Genomic DNA, 23,376 nt, shown 5'->3' with positions numbered 1-23,376 from the left:
AACAACACAAAGGCTACAGTGGGAAAACGGAAAGGAAGTTCCAGCACACCAGGGAAAATCAAAAATGCCAGTTATGAGTGGTTGTAGCAAAAAAAATCTAGAAGTCAAGAGCTTTTCAACTTTCTGGGTTGAACCCCTATGTCATGATTGGATGTACTGGATGCACAGCCTCAGGAAAACTCTGCACAGTGAAGTGCAATGATTGTACATTTCCAGCAAAAAACACTGTCTTGCTTAGAGCACTACAGTTCCAACATGACATCTCTTGCAGTCCAGCCCAAATCCTGGTATGCTGATACCTGTCCTCTCCAGAGGTCACACCCTCCACCTTAAAACAAAATATATTTCAAAATATATAACTGCATGCATGTTCCTTCAGCCAAAAAAGAGATGTAACAAAGTCAACTTAGGTGCTAACTCAGCTTTCAAATGTTATTTGGGTGCAACAGTTTCATAATCTTAAAAAGTTTCCTTTTTCCCAAATGCCAAGACAATTTACCTTCCCACCATCCAGAACTGGGCATTAAAGACAGAAATGAAAAGTCCCATGGGCTGGCAAATAGATGTACAGCTGAGAAAATTTTGTTTCTGGGTGCAGAAAACTTTATTCTGAATCACAAGAAAACTTGAACAGTCTTGAAGCCAACAGGCTTTAAATCTCACTGAGATTTTAATGTATTTTCATGTACTTTAGTCTCATTAAAACTTAAATWATTTAACAGTAATAGCTTGTATTTACATTGCTCTATGGATAGTCTCTAGAGTAAAAATAAAGTGCATATGCTGAATGTACTCCAGTAGTACATTTAAATGAAGAAAACAGTCCAGCAAAAGTTCCATTTTGTACAGATTCATATGTGGGTATAAAATACTGWATTTTTGTGTTTGTCTGTGCAAGCTGCACATCCTACAAGTACCAACACCCACGTTCAGCTTGATGTCAGTACCAGCACTGCCTCTCATAAAATGTCACAAATAACGTCAGTCAGGTGTAATTTTCAGTGCTAAAGGCTACAACCAAATATGCAGAATAACAACTTCATCCTCTGACTTGGTGCTACCGTAGATGAAACCCTGGAAGAAATCCAAAGAGTCTGCCCAAAGCTATATCTACACACACAAATACAAAAGTGGCTGTAATGGACTATTGTATCTTCTACACTGAATTTCATTGCTACTGTCAGCTCCACTTATAAGAAATAAAAACGAAGTCAATCCCTGTCTTCAAATTCCAGTGCATATTAAAAGCTGATGTTTGCAACCTACCCTGATTTTTCACCTCAGCAAACTCCTTGTTGTATTCCTCTAGAGTTTCCCTAAGTTTCTGGTTTTCTGTTTCAATATCGTGCATCCGTTGAACCTTCAGCTGAAGCTGCTGTCCTAAATCCAAGGCTGGAACCGGATCTGGAAAAGAAACAGTAAAATAAAATGTAACAGTAGCACTTCTGTGACCCAAGCAGTTCAGAGCACAARTGACCATTTTTCCTCAATCAATACCCATTTTGGTGCCAGCAGGACCCTACTTTGAGTTTTAGCCCTATACATTCCCCACATTATATTTCCTGCAAACTTCAAAAAAACAGAAATATTTCATTTATGTTCCCTTAAAATACAGAGACAGGCTGAGAAGGCTGGGGTTGTTCAGTCTGGAAAAGAAGAAGTTCTGGGGAGATCTTAGAGCCTGTTCCAGTGCCTAAAGGGGCTCCAGAGGAGCTGGACAGGAACTTTGGATGAGGATCTGGAATGGCAGGACACAGGGAATGGCTTCCCATGCCAGGGGGGAGGGTTAGATGGGATATTGGGAAAAAAATCCTGGCTGTGAGGGTGGTGTGGTCCCAGCACAGGGTGCCCAGAGAAGCTGTGGCTGCCCCTGGATCCCTGGAAGTGTTCCAGGCCAGGCTGGACAGGGCTTGGAATGGCCTGGGATAATGGAAGGTGTGCCTGCCCATGGCAGGGCCTTGGAACACGACGAGCTTTAAGGACCCTTCCAACCCAAACCATTCTGTGATTCCATGAAATTGGGACATGCCTCCTTTATCTTGAAATTAATCCACAGGACAGTGTTCCTGGGTGCAGAYATTCATGATAGAAAGGCACGTGCAAGTTTGAAGTTTCACATTTTTGATTGCAAAATGAGAATTTTGGGTTGAAAARCAATTAAGCTGCACAGCTCACTGACAGCTACTGGCCCACCCATGCCTCCTCTTGTGCAGGAGTGTATTTCTGAAGGAAATTGCACCCTCCTGCATGGTGGAGCTCAAACAGTTATGTGACCATGGAGATGTGAGTGGTACTTTTTCTAATTGACAGATCAATAACAATCAGAAACGTTGTGTGGATGTAATCAATTCCGTGAACCTTGGGTTTGGGTCTCCCTTTTTCTTACACCATTAATCAAACGCCCTCTCAGTACGAATTCTCTGATATTCATCCCTCTCTGGTGAAGAGGTTTCTCAGCACACACCTGACATGTGCACGTGTGATTTATTCTGGGATTTCTTCCCAGTCAGGACAGGAAAACTCCAGAGTATGATGGACTTATAAAAGATTATTGAATRTATTTCTGCTATGGGCGCCAGCATCTCTTGTGAAATGGCTGCAAAGATTTAGTCTCCTGTTGAGGAATGCTAAACACCAAACTCAGTGGATCAACAACAGTATATATTAGGGAGTTCACTTAATTTTCAACCACCACAGTCATTAATTTTTCAGACCACCCTCAGTTCCAGTCTCTGGAAACACATAATAAGTCTATTGTACCTCTGTTAACACATTAAGCATGAGCCTGTGTGTTTTTTCAATATGCCAGCGTTGTTGCATAGTTTATAAAAGAATAGCACTGGGTTATGTTGAGCTCAGAGACATTCTAAGTAGCAGCCTGCTGCATTTTGTTACTCCGGTTCTTCAACAGCTTATGGCATTACCCTGTTCATAATACAAAATCTAGGTTGCTTGTCATCTGTTCTCTGTACATACATAGTTTATGACTACATAGCTTTTTCATTTATGCTTTTTAGGCCAAATACTTTTCGTTATTATTATCGGTATTAAAATATTTATAATAAATCAAACTTAAAATGTTATTGTGGCAGAGACAGGGGGGTACAGGTAAAGGAATTAAATATAGAGCTGAAGTGGCAGTGGTAGCACGAGCTGAAGGCTCTGCAGTATTTATGTATGGTCCAATTACGGTGTGGGCTGTCACAACATCCCCCTGCTCCCCTGGAGGTCTGTGACCTTCCTCMGCAAGGACCGTTTTGTCACACTCCTGCAGCTCAGCATCCCCCCCAAAGAGCCAGCCCGGGACATTCATCTGCTGAGCAGGAAGAAAGGCTGGATTGTCTCACTGCAGCCACGTCTTAAATTGTTACAGGAACCACGAATGCTATCAGGCATCTCAAGCTTCAGCTGTGGGTATTTCTATGAGATAGCGTGAAAGTGCCACGATGAAAGAAACTGAACTCGACAAAATTGTGGGTGCACTTTCCCCTACCCTCATTTTAACATGCCCATTGTAAAAAGCCGGGACACCCACAAAAGGGATTTTGCTCCTCATACACAGGGCTTTTTATATTGAAATCGGTAAAGAATTAAAAGACAAAAATAACATGGGCATTAGAAAGTGAATAATGACTAAACCTTTAGTCAAATTTGCAATCCCTGAGAAGCTTCATGTACAAAATGAAAATGCTTGCAATCTCATAATTATTCATCAGGACATGTATATTTAATTTAGCTCTATTAAAGGTTAATGTTCAAGTAGCAAAACAGTRGCAGAACAAACAAAATGTAAAAAAAGTCTCTGTGCATTAAACTTCAAACTTCACTAGAGCCTATTTGAAGGACTAATGGCCTGCAGCCACCAAATACTGCTGGAAGACATGTAAAAAACCCCATGGGTGAAGCACCTCTTAGTTTTTATAAACTGCAGTAAAGAAAACTAATCCCTGCATGACAATAAAATGACCAACCAAGACATTTCGGGCAGASAGAAAAATAATTTCTCATGGCAAGCTCCAACATGCTCTTTTAGCTCGAAAACACTAAAAACCTGTTATTTCTGGAGTATTTATAAACACCAATTAACCTGAAACAAGTAYAGTCACAATGGCTTTTTTCTTACCTGAGTGGATTGGATTAAAAATAAATAAAAATACTCTCCTTTTCCCAACACATGCATGCTTGGAAAAGCATACCTTTTTATATTAACCAGGTTTGCAAAGTATGTTTCATGTCATTTAACAGGAGGTCACTGAATTTTTAAACAAGCAATGGACCAAAACTTTCGATTCATTACACAAACAACAGGCATACACACGGCTCAAAAAACCCAACTGGCCTGGGTTTAGGGAGAGAGGCAGCAAAGGAAATGCCCTTTCTRTGGTCTCTAAGAAAGAAAAATCACCTCGCTGAACACCGAAATGTGAAAAACATATCACACATTATTCCCTTGCCCTGAATTTTCTCTTGTGAGAGTCCAGAATCCCTGCTAGGCACAGGATAAATAAAAGAAAGGAGAAAATTGGTAAAAGGGATCTGATAATCCAGAACTTGAAGAAGTGTTTTGCAAGATCGTTACTGCCCAAGGATAAATTGAGATGTCTCTATTTTTACACTAAATTTAGTGCWTTTTTTTTCTTCTTGCTTCCTATTCTGCTCATTTTCCCCAATCCACTTGTTGCATGCTGTACCCACAGAGAAGCCCCCTGCATCCTGTGTTCGCAGGCAGCCCAGCACATCTGGATCCGATCCCTGCTGAAGTTTCCTCCACACTACCACAGGAGAAACAGAAACCACCGATTTTTAAACCCCGGAAAAACAGAAACTACCGAATTTAAAAAACCGGGACCTGCAAAGCCCGTCCCTGCCTCTCCTTCCCCAGGGACTGCAGAGCTCTGGGCACGCCCCCTCGCTCGCTGCTGGGACACACCACACCCTTGTAGAGGAGCGTCTGTCCCCACAAAGAAGGAGGATGGACAYGTCTCAGTGGACACAGACGTGAGAACAATTAATGTTACAAATGCAAAGTGATTTTTAGAGCAGTTAATACTCCACATAAAACGAGCTGGYGCGAYGCAGCCGCGGCAAMACCTCTCGGGCTGTTCTCACACCAYGCAYTTGCCCTGACGGTGAATCTTTTTTGAACAGCAGCTCAAGAGAACCCTTTTTTCCTCCTGCTGTTTATGCACGTAAAGTACTGGCTTCACAAACCATTTTAGAAGAAACACTAAGATAGATTTTGCCCGAACTACACGTTACATGAGGCGGTCCCTCACCATCCCGGGTGTAATTTTGAGTATCGCATGTAAGGAAGATTTAAAGCTGTTAGAGAATGTTCAAAGCAGGGACATGCAGATGGTGAAGGGTCAGGAGGGGCCATACAAGAAGCAGYTRAGGGCACTTGGTTTGTYCAGCKGGAGGAGAGGAGACTGAGGACAGATTCACTAGGGTCTGCAGCTCCAATTTCTGCTCTCTGTAACCAGGGACAGGACCCAGGGAATGKCTGGAGCTCTGTCAGRGGAGGTTTATGCCGGGWATCAGGAAAAGGTTCTYCCCCAAGAGGGTGCTGGGGCACTGCCCAGGCTCCYCAGGRAATRGGCACAGCCCCGAGGCTGCMAGAGTTCCAGAAGCGTTTAGACAACACTCCCAGGGTGGGATTTTTGKGGCTGTGCTGCGCAGGGAGTTGCACTGACGATCCTTGTGTGTCCCTTTCCAGCTCAGGATATCCTATGCCTCTACAATCCATCCCCACCCCACATCTCTCAGCCGAAACCCCTGAGACAGGGGGGCATGGATGGCCGCCTGAACTTCCACAGGGAGTTTCGCTGACGSCCCCCGCTCCTCCCTCACTCTGCGGGCTGGAAGGCGGCTCAGCTCTCGTATCAATAAGGCTATCCCGGCGCTCACACCACGGGCGCTGTCGCTGTCGCAGGCCTGCCCTCCCCGGTCATTACCGCGCTGCCCCCGCGCCCCTCGCCCGGTGCCGTCCCACTCCCGCCCACCTCCCTTTTCGCCAGGGCACTCTGGGCTAATGTAATCATACGATTACATAATTAACCCAGCTGTCTCATTAAGAAAATCAACTGGAATTCAGGGCATAATTAGTCATACGGCAATTAGCATGCTGATGAGCAACTGATGAAAAGCTGTCTCGATATAGAGTATGCTGGGACCACCCTCGTTATTTAAGGAGAGGGGGGAAATGCCCACCTCGGCTCATGGAAAGGGAGCTCCTGCGGGACGGGGGATGTTTAAAGTTAATGCTTAACCCTCAGGCCGTGCTGCTGCGAGGGGTGAGGACCCCCCGACAACACTGAGGGGCTGATGGCGGGGCTTGCCCAACGGAGTGGAAAAACTGTGTCATTGTTTAAATGTACAATTTACAGCGCGCGGGGCCAAATTACCCTCTCCCTATATTTATTTTTAAATATATATATATATATATATGTTTAACCCCAGGGCTGCGGAGCGCTCCTCGGCGGGAACAGTCCCGAGGAACGGGCTCCCACAGCCCCGCTGTGAGGGGRCACCGGGACCGCTGGAGGTGCTGCCCGGACCCCCGGAGGGACGGCCTGGACCCACGGAGAAACCTCCGGAGTGACCACGGAGACCCCCAAAGGGGTTGCCCGGACCCTCGGCGGTGCTGTCCGGACCCCGGAGTGACCGCCCGGACCCCCGGAGTGACCGCAGAGACCCAAGAATGACCGCCCGGACCCCCGGAGTGACCGCCCGGACCCTCGCAGGGACCCCCGGCCGGGCCCGGCCCGGAGCGCGGCGGGGAGAGCGGCAAAGCCCGGCCTGGATCGCAGCGCGGGCGGATCGGGCGGCGGCCGCGGCTGCCGGTGCGGTACCGCGGGGCTCCTCACACGCTGTAAAATCATCACAATCGGGGTTTTTCCATGCGGTGAGACCCCCACGGATGGGCCAGGGGCTGCACAAGAGCCCAGCGCCCCGCTCTGCCCTGCCCGAGGTTCGCYCTCTGCTTAGTCGCAAAATACATTCACAGAAATCACAGAATGGTTTGGGTTGGAAGRGACCTTAAAGCTCATCGTGTTCCATCSCTGCCATGGGCAGGGACACTTTTCAMTRTCCCAGGSTGMYCCAAGCCCTGTCCAGCCTGGCCTTGGGCACTTCCAGGGATGGGGCAGCCACAGCTTCTCTGGSCAYCCTGTACCAGGSTCTCCCCACCCTCACAGGGAACAATTCCTTCCTAATATCTACATTAAACCTCTTCTCTTTTACTTTGAATCTATTCCTTTGGTATCATAACATGCAGCTCCTGAAGAGCCTCTTCCAAAACAAAGGACTTGCCTTTTAATAWCCCCCCCTCCTCCCTCTTCATTTACAGGCCTGTAACACTGGAAACGATAAGAAAGCAAGTTATGAAACAGTGCCAGAACTACAGGGGCAATTAATAATTTATATCACTAGAAATGTGTTTCCTAAGGTTGGGATCTAAAAATAATTCATGGAAGGCAAYGCGTCTCTTTCAACGCGACTGAGTTTCTGTGCCCAAACCCCGCTGTAAGCAAAGCTCGCAGAGATCGCTCACCAGAAACGCCCACACGGAGCGATAAGGGAAGGGAAAAAATAATAATCCTCCTTAAACACAACTTTATTAACGCGGTTTAACTTTTTCAAGGAGCCGGGAGTTCAGCCCTGCTGTCGCAACACTTCGGTCACGAAGTAAAGGGAAGTTTTTCCCTTTCCTAAACGCGACGCTGCTCCTGCCGAGGAATGATCCCTGGATTTACAGACACAGAGAAGCTCAAAGAGCTTCTGGTGCAATAACTGCTTTCGTGAGAGACTGCTTGTCAGAAAATAACCTGAAAATGTGTTTTAGAAAAAATAATAATTACATTGTAGCTTTTGAATATTCAAACACCTCACAGCATACTTAATTAATTCATTAATTATTCCCCAGAAATTTCAGGGGTAAATTGAAATAGCCTAGAGAGACTGAGACAAAGATTTCATGGAATAAATGATAGCTTTGCTCCTGTTCCCCTATGACTCTGGTAGCCCAGGGACAGAAGAGTTATAGCCGTAATTCCATTTGAAACAAAGCTCATCATCTCTCCAACTCCTCACTTCATAAAAACCATGAAAGGGTTCTTCCTTCAATCAAGAATTATACATATTTTCTTACTCCCCCATCCCACAGGACTGGGATTTGTGTCTTCCTTTTATTTTTTCCCACTTTTTAACAGCCCTCTCCTCGCCCTCCGGCTGTCGGAGCGTTCTGTGCAGGCTGTACCGGGGAATTCAAAGTGCCCACAAGAGGGTGAGGGACTCTCATTTTCCTTACCAGAAAAAAAAAAAAAATAAAAGCTGAATCCCAAATTCCGCGACCTCTGGAAGCAGCAAAACCAGACTGATGGGACCCCCCTGCGTGGGGCCGGGGGAGTGGCAGCAGACCGGCGCCTTTCCTGCCCATTAATCACGGCACAGGCTCTCCAAAGCTTGCAGGGTTAATGAAACAGCCCGGGATGGTGTACATGCAGTGCGACCACAATCATACAGATTCCTCCTATAGCATGGTCTTTACATCTTGTGGGCTATTATTTAAAAACATCCTTTATCTCCCAGCTCGGGAATGGTTACTACCAGAAAGATGCTCTACCCTGCCCCAGATTGAGATGCATCACTCTCCTAGTATMAAAAAAAATCATTTAAGGCAGAGTAAATGAGTGACTCCTTCATGAACTGCATTGCAGTTCCCTCTATTTTCAAAGGAGTAATAAAAGTAAATCCTTAGAAAAGTTTTTAATATTAAATGCGGGGTTGTGCATAATAGGTAGTGCAATATTCGACGGCACTATGTCAGCTGAAAAAGAACCTAATGAGTTAYGAGAGAAGCCACTGCAACTGCAAAGCCTCCAGGTTGGTTGTTAATGTTCTAGTAATGGCYCAGGACACTGGAATTTCTGCTCACACAGCAAGCTCAGTGCAAAGGACAGTTACAAAAAAAAAAACATTTGTACTTCAAGTTTCATGTCTCCTACTTTGAGATTATAAAAAAAAAAAGAACCTTCCACTACGTTTTAAAGCATTTCTGCCACATTCATCCCTCCTTTCTCCTAAAAGCTTCTGAACAGACTTAGCACTAAACCCTCCGAAAGCTGGGGTTTATTCTAATAYCAGTTCACATTCCTGCAACTGAGAAAGTCCAATATTCCCCCTCCCTCCCCACCACACTCCAGACACCGGCCTTGGGGCTGCTCTAACTCCACTCGGGCTGCAGTGACACCCTCCAGGTGAACACAACCCCTTCCCGCAGGGATATCTGCTGGGATATCTCCTTACCCCGCACATTCTTCCTGCTCCTATTCACTGCATCCTTCCCCTTATCTGCACCTCCCCTCTTCCTTCCGTGCCTCCAGCCTACCAAGTAAAATAGGGCTTGACAACCACACAATAAATTTTTTAGAGTGTATGCTTTAGGGATATTTCTTCCTCTGAATATTTATTCCGGCTTTTACAAAGGAATTTATCCAATTATTAATTCAACGAGAAAAACTAGAGGGAAAAAAAGTATGTGATCAGACAAGCCCAACTTCAAGCCACGTACTCAGGTACCAGAACTATTTTCAGTTATTCTGACGCGGGTTTTAAAACAGAAGGATAAAGTGAATGAGTCCTGAAGAAGGGAACTGGCCAGGACTTTGTGCTCCGTCTGGAAATAGCTGTGTAACACTAACAGTGCTGCCCTACAGCACACATCCCAAACTGCAAATTGGCTCGGAATGCCAGCCCCACRGGGAAGGAGGCTGACACGATTAGGAATTGTACATTCCTCAGCACTGGACTACCCCAAGGCTGGAGCAGCGTCCCGGGCAATCCAGGATATGCTGGAAAATGGAACGGCRGCAGCTGCTGCCCCTCTGAGAACTCTGCTCAAAATCTCCTGTCTGCAGCGGGGACTTTAAACTCTCCCTCTCACCCCCACCTCGGGCACTTCTTGCAGATTTGCAGAACAGCTTGGGGAAAATCACTGAATTTCTACAGTCTGTAATTTTTTACAGTACAGACTTCGCTTCCAGAATTTCCTGTGTTTGTGCAACTCCTTTTTTTTACCTGTTCTAAACACGCTGGTGAAGCATCAAGGATTTTGGCTTCAGATGGGATCCACTCAGCAGCTAAATCACTGCCTGCAGCCACAGGGGTTTATGGCTTTTCACTCTTTCAAGTATTAACTATGCTCAATTTTCTGCTTTAATTTTATCAGATTTTCAAGTGTGTTTAGAAAGACACCCGACTGCTGCGTTTGAGGGGAGTCTGTGCCACTTCTGTGTCCGTGAGCAAGTTCATTTTGCCTCCTTTCCCCCTGAGACTACTCACTGTAATATTGTTTTCTTTTCCCTCTAAGCTTGAGAAGAAGCATGTTATGAATATTCATTTCCCTTGTACAGTCTGGGGCAGCAAAAACATAAACTTGTACGTTTTATGGGTCTGTCCTCTGTTTTATTCCGATATATTTTATTGGGAAAGGGGTGACAGTTTTGACACATATTATTAACAAACGAGGAGCTGCTTAAATTTTTTCACACAATACCAAACATTTCAGAAAAATGATCTATGCTGATCAGCCTTGATGTACCACAAACTCAGGGTTTACTACAACCTGATCTTGCTCTTTAGACAGTTTTGCCAACCAATTAACCATTATCTCAGACAAGAACTCTCTACTGACTATATCAAACTATCTTTTCATTATTCTGCTTTGGGATGTGCATAAACACAGCCCCTTGGAGTGAAATTCTTTTCCTTCTCCTCTCTTTATTATCCCCAAATTTACATTCACCCAGCYCTCCCGACAGGCAGGAAAGGCTGGGGGTGCCTAGGCTGAAATTCAAGCACATCATCTGGGTCTGTAAAAACCTGTATTATACAGACTTTCCTACCAGGGCTGGCATTGACCTTTCTGCTGAACATTACACTTTCCCAAAAAATCCAAACACRTCCCGGGACGTACATAAACATAACAACTTCATATGCATTCATCACCTCCAACATAAGCGGCAGAAAATTTTTCTGGAGAAAAAAAACCCCAACCAAACCCAAAATCAAACCTGTTTTTCTCTTCTATCACCTTTAACCTCAGGACATTGATCAAATATACTTTAAATGAACCTCAGGACATTTATCAAATACACTTTAAATGGAATTTTCTCGTAGCCCAAACAGCAGGGCAAGTCTGGAGAGGGCTGTGAGTTGTAAATAATCAAAACGCAATGGCTGATAGCTGTAAGCACCATAAATAATTTTCATTTCTGCCTTTAGAAGTATTTCCCTCACAATTATTTAATGCTTTACCGATCATTTATTAGAAAAGAACTTTGTGTTTCCTCAGCTGAAGTATTTCTTGGAAAAAGAATGCCCTGTGCAGGGCAGTTGGAATTTGTAAGGCTGAACTGGAGTTGCATGTAAATTAAAATACTACATGTAGTGATAGGTGTGTGGAAAACTCCTTTGAAATGATCCTGCTCCTCCTTCAAACTCCTTTGTGAGACACAGCCCCCACGGCTGGGTGTGCAATTYATGATGGCAAGGAGTAAGGGAAAGATAAAATTTCCACTTCAGCCATCATTCACTGTTATTGCTTTTGATTGTTTTGACAGGGCGAATTAAAAAAAAAAAAATCTTATTTTTACCATCTCTGTTTTGTTACACTTCCCTTCGATAGCAGGTCCTCTGAGCTAAAAACCACATCACACACATTATATAGCGCCAAATCTGAGCACAGCAGAGACCTGCGAAGAGTCTCCAATAAAACCACACAAACATCCCCTTTTACACCCCAAGAGTCGTTTTGTCTCCGGACGAGAAAATTCCCATTAAGGAGAAACGAAACCCATCTGTGGCTCAGCCCTAGAAGGCAGCACAGCCCCTCCAAACCAAGAGCAAAGAGTTTGTGTTAACCTTCCTCACTCTCAGCCGTGTCTATGCTGAAAAAACTCCCTGGTTTTTCCTGCTCTATGGATTGAACCCAACCGGGTTTCACTGTGCCACATCCAGAGAGCAGAGTTTGTGTTTAAAGGCAGAATTGTTTCTTTGCCTACACAGGAGCGATACTGAGATAAAATGCTGGGCAAATCCACCGTGGCACCGGGTGTAAGTGCAGTGATCCACCCAGCAGAAAAAAAATTTCTGTTTAACCACTTCATCCACACTGACACCTGGCATTCACTTGGTCTCCACATTTTAACTTTTACTTGAAAATTACAGTGAAGTTTTGTTTTTAAAAGATAAATTAGTGAACAATGTTCCTTTTTGAAATAAAAACATTTAGTAGTTTTAATGCTGAATAKTTTCCCTTTAAAGCTTTAGGGAAAAAAAAGAATTTTGAAAATACTGCTTCTGCAAGGCAACACCGCTCCTCCAAACACAGAATGCTCCAATTTCACTTTAAGTGCTCCCAAGATTAAGACCCTAAAAGCCAAGGGTGCTAACATAATACTCTTAATTTTATAAAACTAAAGACAAAGGAAGCTTGAACACATGGAAGAAGGCTTCCTCAAAACACAGACACAACCTCCCTTTACTTCAAAATAAATATATTCACATTATTTTTTAAAGGTAAGTTGTGACAGCCTTGTTGATTAGTGCAATTCATGTGGCAGCGTTCGCTTTCCCCTAGTTCTGTACTGCATACTGAAAATAAGGCAATTAAATGAGAAAATTAATTCCATTAATTAAAAATGTTCAGTCTCAAGCAAGACAGAACGAAATTAAAAATGTTCAGTCTCAAGCAAGACAGAACGATCTGAGTAAGAATTACAGCTGTATAAATGCACATAAACCAAAATATTTTCCTTGACGTGTACTTTCCTTTAGGAAGGATAAATTTTGCAGCACAAAGCAATGATAATGCTATTTTAACAGCACCATAAAGCTGGAGAGAGATATATAAAAAGGTCTGTTTTATCTTTTAAAGAGAAACCCCCTGATGTACATAGGAAAATTTACAAGTAAAATACCACCCTTCCCAGAAATTCCTTACTGGTGAGCCTGAGTGAAAACTCTGGTCAAGGCAGAAAAGAAAATCATTAAACTTYGCTGAATCCATAAAGCACTGTAGCTGGAGTTTCAATACAGATCATTTTATAGTAAAATTAAAATAGAAGCCCTTTTTAATTATATAAAGTGTGCACATTATTACTGAGGAGAGAAATACAYGCTTTCCTCAAGAACCATAAAATCGGCTGCTGGGAATTAGACTTCAGCTGCAATTATTATATGGTCCTATAAAGGATATTGAAAGTCTGATAAAATTGCACCCTTGTCATGTACCAGCGATGCTTAATGCTAAATAACCACCCTGCAGCATTCCAGTCATAGCTTCCCCCAAACATCATTGCTCCCTTCTCACRCCAGAAAGAAAACACAGCAGGATTGGGGAGCTCAACGTGTACCTAAATATTTGAGAGAGCAACCAAACAGGTCCGAAGATATGGAAAGACACACGGAGGCAAAGCAACACGTGATGAATGAGTACTGCTGGGTGTTTAGAAAGGAAAGCTCTCCATGGATACCCACCCAGCCCTCCATGGACACTGCCCAACCTGGCAGACTGCAAGGATGAGACGGAAAGGAAAAAGAGCAACAAAATGAAACAGAGTGATGAAGAGCAGTGCCATGCATTCCTAAAAGCTGCTTTCCTTCTCCTTGCAGCGTGTGGTGTAAACTGGGAGTATCTGTTACGCCTGCACGCAGCTCCAGGAGCTGGAGAACCTGCAATTTGTGCCTCTCAGGCCTGCAGGTGAGAGCATGGACCTAAAAACTGGAGTTGTTTCTCATCCCACACTCTCAACTCAGCCAGGCTGGAGTTTTTATGTGTAATAAGAATATCAAAGAAATATTTCTGTGATGGGTGACATAAGGCACGCGCAGGGGACGGCRGGGCAAGAGAGAGGCTGTGGGGTGTGGGAGCAGGGCTGTAAATTTAGAGCAACAGAGAAAATTCTTTCTCCAACAAAGAAGCCCTGACAAAGTCCCTCACCATTTCTATCCCACAGCACGGCTGGGATATAAATCCTACCTGCTCCTCAAGGCTTTGGTCTGATGTGCTGCTCAAATCCCRGCACCTGTGACCGTGCCAGGCTTCAGAAAGAATCCTCTGCACAAGAGGATCCCACACAGCTCTTGTTTGACACCGCTGCTCAGTGGTGAAAAAAGCCAGACTGCTCCAAATCAAACCTACTCAGCTCCCAAATTATGACAGGAAACTGYACCGTTGTTAATACAGAGATGGAGGAGCTGCGGTGCCTCTCCCCAGCGCTGGACTGGACTCCCAGGCTGCAGAAATGTTGGGAATGTTTTCATGGAGGGGTTTCTTTCCCAGCCAGAGCTGTGGGTGCCCATTCCATGCCTGCCCTGCTCATGCCAGGCAAACTGCCTGTGATAGTCAGGACCCTCTCCGAGTTATCCATGGCACGGGCAGGTGGGCAAGGGGAGCTGTTCTGTGCTCAGTGAAAYGTTCCTGGGGCTCTGAGCAGGAAGTAAGTGAAGGAAAGCTCCCAGATCACAGCTGACTAACCTAAAAACAACATTTCCCAGGCAGTTGTGGCCCAGGAGGAGCGTGGTCAGTCCCTGCATCCCTACAGAGGGTCTGGCCACTGGGCACTGCTCAGCTAGGAATGGGAAAGCTTAAAAAACCAGATGTTTTAGMTCAGACTGAGCATCGGAAAACAATGATCTTTCAACCAGTTAATCATTAAACTAAAACATTAAAAAAAWARTTTTTATTTGAAMYATGGGTGAAATGTGCTCCTTAAACRGTAAAAACAGTAAAGGCCAGGGTACTATGAGGCCTTAAAAGTATTTAAAAGTATTAATTGCACCTCAAAAGCTCTCTTTTGAGGTATTTTGAATATTATATATAATGTTAATGTTTTATAAAAGTATAAARTGACACACACAGAGTCATGTGCCAACAGCTCAGTCAGGCCAAGATGTGGCAGCAGAGACTYGGGCTCCTCACTCCCTCTCTGCTGTGGGTACAGTTGCAAAAAGGAAAATCTGTTCAGCCAGTATTTATTTACCACTGGGGAAAACAAAAAAATCAACGCCCAAAATGTAAAAAGAAATGAACTGAAACCAAATGCCAAACAAAGAAAGTTCGGATGCCAAACAAAAGGGAAGTTGAAAACACATACAATAAAGACCTTTGAATAAAATTTATGACCACACTTACACTGCACAGAACTGAAATTTGGTAGTGATTTACTTTTCAGTAAGGCTTTCTCTTCTGTTTTTTTTGGAAGGCATAACAATATCCTTTAAAAGTACAAATACTGCTGTTTCTTGCTCAAGTATCAAGATGCATCTTTTTTGTTAAAATTGTCTGAACCCTCTAACAAACAAAATACTGAGGATTGCACAGTATCATAATAATATAAATGGAGTCACACGAACATTGACATGTAAATGCAGTGAGAAGTCCTGAAATGTGCCAGAGTTCAGTTCTCTCCATTAGGAACAGTACAGGAGTGTATCATTTCCAGACTGAAACCATTTCTCATATTTACCTCATTAAAAGTACGAAAAATGCCCAGTAGCATTCACACAAACATGARCCATTAATTTTCCAGAATAAGGGAATAATTTGCTTACCTGGAACATCAATTAATCTCTTATAAACATTCAAGAAGGCTGCCTCGGCTTCTTTGCTTCGTTTGCCCAATGCGTCAATCTAAAAGGGAGGTTGAGAGAAGAGGCTGTAAGATTTGTTCCAATGCAACTCTGACACTCAGAGCTATAAATATAAATTAACAGATTTCATGTAAAACTAGTTAATACATAAAAAGGGAACCCGAGTCTCCTGTGCACAGCTCCTACAGAAGCAGSCTTAAAAGACTGTTCAGCCTCATTTGTACTGAATATAATTTCAAGTCCATTTTTCAGCACAATAACAAGCATCAATATTTTCATGAACACTCCTGCCTGTTGTGATTCTTTACTTCAAATCTTTATCAAAAGCCTGGTATTTGCCAGACAGATTCTCTCCTCAACAACTGTTTTCCTTTACCACTTATTGAGATCTAACGTGGCAAACGGAACCGCGGCCACTTCTGACGTCCCACRCTGCCTTTATTGTGGTAAATAGATTTTCCTGTTATTTGCAATAAGCCTGTGAGGGGATGAAAAGATGAACTTGTTGAGCACCCTGTGATGCCTAACACTAAATAACTGTGAGTTTTCTGCATTGCAAAGAAGTTTCTGATACAGCTCAGGCACAACCGGCACTCCTGAGCTCCTCTGACCAGCTTCTCCTTGTGTTCTGTAACACGCACATCTAAGAATTAATTTTTATGACTTTATTATTTTCCCCTACGTCTGTATTTTCATCTAAAATTTTACAAGGAAAGGCAGCTTAACGGCTCTGAGAATAAAATACTTCTTATACAGCAAMTTTTTTTTTGCAAGCAYGTATCTTCCTATTGTACTAGGAACCAGAGGATTTACTCTTACTAAATATCGACAATAAACAACCAAAGTGACTCAGGATCAGATCTACTGAATTAATACTCCAAAGCAGAGGGACAGAAAGGGAAACAGGAAAGCCTGACACAGCTCTGTGGCAGCTTACCCAAATCAGGAAACCAAAGGCATGGAGATTATCGTTCCCATATTTTAATAAAAGGCAAGGAAGGATCTGAAGAACTGCGGATACAAAGGCCTGATATCAATTCTTCTGTGTATTTGAAAGGCAGGGAATATTATGGAACCATTTAAAGGTGCCGACGTCACCGCGGCCTAAAAAAAGGAAGGCCCTGTCTGAAAAACGTCCTTGAATTCTTTCTCTACATTATTGATTCGGTAGATAAGGCAGAAACAATGGCCAGAGTTTACTGTATCTGCATTTCAGGAAAGTATTTGATATTTTATTCTGCAGGAGGGGGATTTGCAGCCCTGCAAAGCGTGCGACCGAGGCAGGGCTTCAGCAGTGCMGCGGCTCGGGAGAGGAAGGGACAGGGGAGATAACGCAGGAGGGTGCTGCGGGGTCAGCCTTGGTGCCACTCGTGTTTACTCTGCACTGAAACGCCTCTGTGAAGAGAAGGGGAAGATTTGGGAAGGGAGAGCGGAGAATCCTACAACGTGGAGGATGAAATAATGCAGRGAGTGCGGGTCTGAGCGCAGCGCGGGACGGCGCGGGGCTGGTGCGGATCTGCCTTACGGCTGGGAAGTGACTTGTAGGGATCATCATGGGCAGGATTAAGGCCAGAAAAGCAAAGGACAACTGCAGAAATCACACAGAAGCACAATGCACAGCGTGTAAGCCAAGAAAAGACTCGGAGGGGAGGAGGGGTCAAGGAGGGAAATAAGGACACGGCAGCRTCCGCGCAGCGTTTGGCAGCGGCAGCGCGGAAATCTTGGGAGATACGGACAGAGGCTGGGAAGGGATGAGTTCTGGCAACACAATACAAGGCTGTACTTAAAGAAATAAACCCAGTTCYTATTTCACTGACATCCCCCCAGAATCTGGATTAATTTATCGAGGTGGGARGAGGTGTGGTGTAACTGAAACCTGACCTATTTGCCACTTATCAAAGGGTATTGGAAAAGAGATAAATGAGCATCAGATGTCGAGATGGTGGAGGATGTGGGGAGCAGATACAAATTCTCACAAAGTGCTGGTCTTTCAGAGTTTACCAAGAAAGACCACGGAAAGGCACTGGAATCTCCCAGGGCAYCCAACGCGCCGCAGAGCAAGGGACTGATGGCTGTGAAAAACCCACTCAATAATTTGAATTCGAGCAGTCCCAGATGGACCGATGCTCATTAGGGAATGGGAACAGCAGCAGTTCAGAGAGAACATTTTCACACGAGGAGTACTGAAAGGAATGAAGTGCCAAAGGCAGGGAGGCCCTGGGATGTGTCGCTGCGTGCTGGAGAGCGCCAGGCAGCGCTCGGGGATATGGTGAGAAGGAAGGGGCAGCGCCAGGGACACCCGTGCAGTTGAGCTGTTTGCTGGGTGCACCCAGACTCTCAGGAGGCCAAACCACACCATATGTTACACTTCTGGACTTCCACRTTCCCACATATAATTTTCTCTCAGCAGAGAGCAGCCAAATTTAAATTACTATTATTAAATACAATTAGCATTACGGCACTGATTCTGTACTGTATTTTGAAAAAAAAACCCAAATTCATTTGCCCCTTTTATGAAAACCAAARCATTTAAAATGCTTCAGTTTCTGAGAAATGACAGGATGGATTTGTTYTCCTATTACAGTTTTTCCACATTTTAATAAAGAGCATTTGTACATATATTCTCCCTAAGTGTTGYAAAAGGTATGGTTTATTCGCTCCTTACCAGTTATAGAGTGATGGAAATATAAACCAGATTTCAAACGACATCTTCCAAGGAGATCAGAGACTTTCCAAAGGAAGYAGTTTGTAAATCACAGGTATTTTACACCTTTTTTCACCCCCCAATTCAGAACCAGAATTCCAAACAATCCCACCAGGCAGAAATATGGTTTTATGTTTTTAGTTGTTRAAAAAATAAATCAACCTGTCTGGTTTAAAGTTCTACTAAAATGAGCACTACAACTATTTTATATCTTAAATATAAAATTCCTAAATTTAGAAAAAGCACCATGACAACTTTAACTGGAATAAAAAAATAATTAAGCTTGCCAGGACCCAGGTGCACAAGGAAACAAGGAAATGTGGGAGGAAAAAGACATCAAAAATAGCAAAATATAAATGAAGTCCAGTGAGAGAGGAAACAGAGCACTGAAATGACATGGAAACATTTGGAAGTTGACTGAAAATTTTTCAAATCAAAGTAAAATTGGTTCAGGAGCCAACAAGGCTGAGCTGCAATCAGCTCRCATTAAATAGTTGAACTACATTATAAAACTCTTGCTGAACATTTTTATTTGACTCTAAAAACTTCAGGGACCCTGAAAGAAGTCAACTTATAATTACACTTGCGTTGTCTTGACACGAGCTTAGCTCCAAATCTTAATTTATCTAAACCAGGCCTCATTATGTCTTCTCTGAGCAGAAAGAAACAACAGTGACCTCTGTATTTCCCACCACCCCCATAAACATATGTTCACTTTTAAGTTTTGGCATCCTATTTGTCTTGATAATACCACTGGCGCTGCAGTGAGATAACAGAGCTGAGACACCAGGAATCCTCCCTGTTTAGCACAGCCTTCATCTCACTCCTCATCCCAAAACATCCCTGCCTGTGCAGAGGAGCCACGGCCAGAGAAGGGGCTCAGACCAGGCCTCCCCTTATCCACCTTCTTCTTCCAGGTCAGGCACTCTCCTGAGTCGTTKCTTGGGGTATCAGGGTCACCTCAGAGGCTGAGTGTCCCCCCTGCTCCTTCAGGATCATCTCCCTCTGAACTGCCCCTGAGGATCTCCATGGTCTGATCMCACTCTCTGCTGCTGGCTTGCTCCCCCAAAAGCATGGACAGCCTAGCTCAGGAGGACTTGTTCCCAGTCTCACACCCACTGCACCTGGCTAAAATCAAAATATCACCAATAAAATACACRGATTTATCTACACATTTACCAAAGCACCATAAATCTGGCACCTATGCCAGGGAAGGTGCTGAACGTGGTTTCATCCGAGTGTTGCTCCTCCAGCTATGTCCAGCCAAGTTCAGAAAGATAAAAGCAAAGCCTGCGGCGSTGTTGGTTTGGAATCTGTCACTTTTTATGCAGTAGGAGATTCCAGCATTAATTCAAGCCTGATTTTTACTGCTCCCCCAGTAGCTGAGCTTCAAACAGGGGACACATCCTTCCTCAAAAATGAAGGAACATCTTTCTAGTGAATACATCAGTGAATCATTTGTTCTGTCCCTAAACAGGGAGATGTCAGAGCTCTGRTCCTTGAGGTTCTGTGAGAGCACAAGGACGGAGAAATCTCTGGCCACAGCCATCCCAGCYATGCTTGGTGAGGGAAATGGGGCAGGGAGGAAAGGGGAAAGCCAGRYCCCTCCATCTCCCCAGCAGCAGGAGGCACAGGGCCCCTGAGCACAGGGCTGAGAGTGGGGATGTTCTGGGCTGTGTGAACGTGGTATCCTCTCCTGGGCTGCAGTCAGACCGAAGGGTGCAGAGCTCTGCTCCTCAGCTCAGAGATCAAACAGGGCAAGGAACTCTCTGCAAGGAAGCTGCASTGCCAGGTGCCAGCACACCCTGCATGGACACTTGGATTGTCTGAACTGATGGGTATCAGCACTGCAGAGCACGGGACCGGCACATCGCTCCTCTCGGATCCACCCCGATCCAGCAGCACAGCTGGTGATGGGGATGCTGGACTGGGCATCCCAAAAACAGCTCCCCTGTGAGGGAAGGGCTCCCCGTGCTGTGTCTGGCATTTTTTTACTGATTTACCCTGAACTGCAGATCCACAAACACAACTGTTCACACAACTGTGCTAAATATGAACTTTGCAGCCCCAGCTCTTCCGTTTTTCCTCTCCTGTTTCATTCTCACKCTCATTAAGCACCTTAACATGTCTTTTAGTGTCCTGCACACAATCTGGARCTAATGTCTCAAGTAAAAATAAATTATTTAAAAGAGAAGTTATTTTTCTTTCTGATTTTTAATAAAKGGATGCCTTATGAGACACCCACCCCTCTTTCCTTACACATCTTCTGTTGCATTGTTTTGCATCAYGAAGTTTTTCCATTTGTCTTCAATTACTTCAAGTCACCAAAACACCATTAAAAACTGGGAMAACCATATGAAACAAAGGGAAAAGCATGAGAACAACTCATTAAAGCACTATTCTTTTAAGCCATGCTGTATTCTTGAATAACTGCCTTGGAATCAAATGGTGGCTATAGCAGGATTATTAATGCATCAGTCTTGCTTTGAAGCCCTTACTTGGTTAGACTTCCCTTTCTTAATGACAAGAGATATCTACATTAATAAATAAGTTAATAAAAAAATCACATTGTGATTTACAAATTAGTAAAAATAAATAGCTCTCCGTCCCTGTTAATTTATTTTGCCACCAACAAAAGAAAAAGTAAAAAATTCCTATATTTTAGCTTGTTGCAATTAAAACCGTTTTGAAGCAGAATGAAAAGAAAATTATTTCTGTGCAGTTGCTTAAGGCATATGGTGTGGATTTTAGCTGGGCTATAAATTCTTTAACRGAATTAAAGATGATCCAATACCAATCTGTTTAACAAAGCTGCTTGGGTTGAGAAACAGGTACAGCACCAGGAAAGAGCCTGGGAAGGGCATACCTGCCTCACCAACTTGTTGGTTTAACCTCAAGTTAAGCACAGAGCTTTAGGAAGGACTCAAACCCCTCAACTTTTCATTTCTGTTCCCTCCACTGTGAAACAGCTGCAACCCTGAACCCTTAAAACCTCCTCTTCCTTTCATGCCCGGATAAATCCTGATTTTCCCAGACAAACAACGCTGCCATCCCCCGAGGAATATTCTCACAGGACAGCTTCTTGCTGCTTTTCCAATCTTTGATCTTCCTTCCCAGTGAAAGAGCCCAGCCCAACATGTGCCTGCAGATATTGACAGCAGAGCCCAGCTCTGATTAAATCCCGTTTGTCACCCTCGGGATCAGCGGCTCTGCTGTCCCTGCTGCACCTCTCCTGGAGCCCTGGAAAAGCCCCCTGCCTCTCTCCCCATCTCCCTGCATTTCAGAGCAGCTTCCTGAGCTCCTGCTCTCCCCCAGCTCCCAGCCCATCCAGGGGCAGGCAGGGAGTGAACAGCCCTGCTCCCTCCTCCTCCTCCTCTGCCGTAGCATGACCCAGCTCAGTGGCTCGGTGGGCAATGAAGGAAGGAGAGGAAGAATTTATTTTCCATTGTGCTGGCAAACTGAACTGACTCATCCTGTGTGTTTGCTGGGCTCAGCACGATTGGGGAGGTGGAGACCGTGGGCTGGGTCAAAGACACCCTCCCATGGTCCCTCACCCACATGGATCAGGTACAGCACAAAACCAGAGTGACAAAGAATGGATGGCAAAAAGAGGGGCAGAATGCCAAATGTTACCAAAATCCCCTTTTATCAATCAATCTTTATAGCATCAAAGTGGATTAACTTTGTGAATGTCTATATTAGTTGATATTATACACTCTGATAAAATGATGAGTTAGAATTAGAATTTTACTGGAGGTTTTGGTGGTTTTCATGCTGAAGTAAAACAAACCAAAGGACAGCCTGGTCCTAGAAATAAGGACTTTGCTCATGGGAGCTACAGCTGTCCATGAAGGATAAAGGATGCTCCTGAACACCAAGCTCATGTCAGCATCCCAGCTCCTCTGACGCAATATTTAAACCCTCACAGTATTTTCTGGTGTCACAAACCAGCACCTCCAGCATGAGTGACTCCAGGGATGCCTGGGTCCACAGACAGCAGGAATGCTGCAGAAACTGGGTGGATTTGCTATTTTACTCCAATTAGTACGTGTGGCGCTAGTGATTAGTGAAGTCATGTTGTACCTGAACTTTAAGGGGTATAAAAACCTTGTGTGAAACCAGATATGGGRTGTCCCAATTTGGCTGCACAATGAATAATTATTTACCCTCATAATTCTACACTTTGCATGCCAGTCTCTCTCCTCGGTCAGCACAGGCCAGTTGTGAATTTTTTCAATGCTAAAAAGGCAAAACAGCAAGCTGACCTCCAAACAGGGGACAAGTCCTTCCCCCAAAAGTGAAGGAACATCTTTCTAGTGAAYACAKCAGYGAATCATTTGTTCTSTTATCAAACAGGGAGATGTCAGAGCTCAGCAGTTCTGATCCTTGAGGTTCTGTGAGAGCACAAGGATGGAGAAATCTCTGGCCACAGCCAACCCAGCCATRCTTGGTGAGGGAAATGGAGCAGGGAGGAAAGGGGGGAAAGTCAGGTCCCTTCAGCTTCCCAGCAGCAGGAGCCATGTGTAAAGGCAATGGGTGCTCTCACCTGCCTGCCCACCTCTCCTCCTCCTCAGAGCAGCGACCTGGAACCCACAATGGCTCCTCTCCCTTGTGGATGATCCAAACTTTTGTCTGGATCTTCTAAAAAAATTAGGTCAGAGGAATCCAAGCAAGAAGGAGCTCATTAACCACCTTTGTGCAAAATCCACCTGCACGTAAGTACCAAGGTGCAACCTTTTCCTGGTGTTTTATACTGAGCTCAACCTCCTGCTTCTCTTTTCTGACAAAGCAAGAGCAGACACCAGCTTGTAGAGAACCTCACAGTAATTCTGTAATAAACAGAAGTGATTCTGTAATAAATATGGAGGTAATTCTGTAATAAACACAGAGATCATTCTGTATTTGCAGAAACAGGGACTGGATTTTAACGACACTCAGCAGAATACCTCGCCCGGCCCAGCCCTCCCATCCCCATTCCTTCCAGCACACTTCAAACTCTCTTTTTTTCTCCCCTGAGG

General features: G+C 44.3%; 1 protein-coding gene across 7 annotated transcripts in view; it reads right to left on the bottom strand.

Annotated features, from left to right (window-relative positions):
* CUX1 (cut like homeobox 1) overlaps positions 1-23,376 on the bottom strand; it is a 269,606-nt gene that overhangs the window by 135,343 nt on the left and 110,887 nt on the right. For all 7 annotated transcript variants that reach the window (XM_057373313.1, XM_057373315.1, XM_057373314.1 and 4 more), the window contains exons 4-5: positions 15,616-15,694; positions 1,267-1,404 (exon numbers count right to left, since the gene is read on the bottom strand). In XM_057373313.1, the coding sequence (XP_057229296.1) occupies positions 1,267-1,404; positions 15,616-15,694 (217 nt within the window). The remainder of the gene's footprint in view (positions 1-1,266; positions 1,405-15,615; positions 15,695-23,376) is intronic.

Source organism: Malurus melanocephalus, unplaced genomic scaffold (assembly GCF_030028575.1).
Source record: "Malurus melanocephalus ecotype Western Australia unplaced genomic scaffold, MMel_1.1 scaffold_193, whole genome shotgun sequence".
Taxonomy (NCBI): domain Eukaryota; kingdom Metazoa; phylum Chordata; class Aves; order Passeriformes; family Maluridae; genus Malurus; species Malurus melanocephalus.
This window is presented reverse-complemented; position numbering and strand designations above follow the sequence as displayed.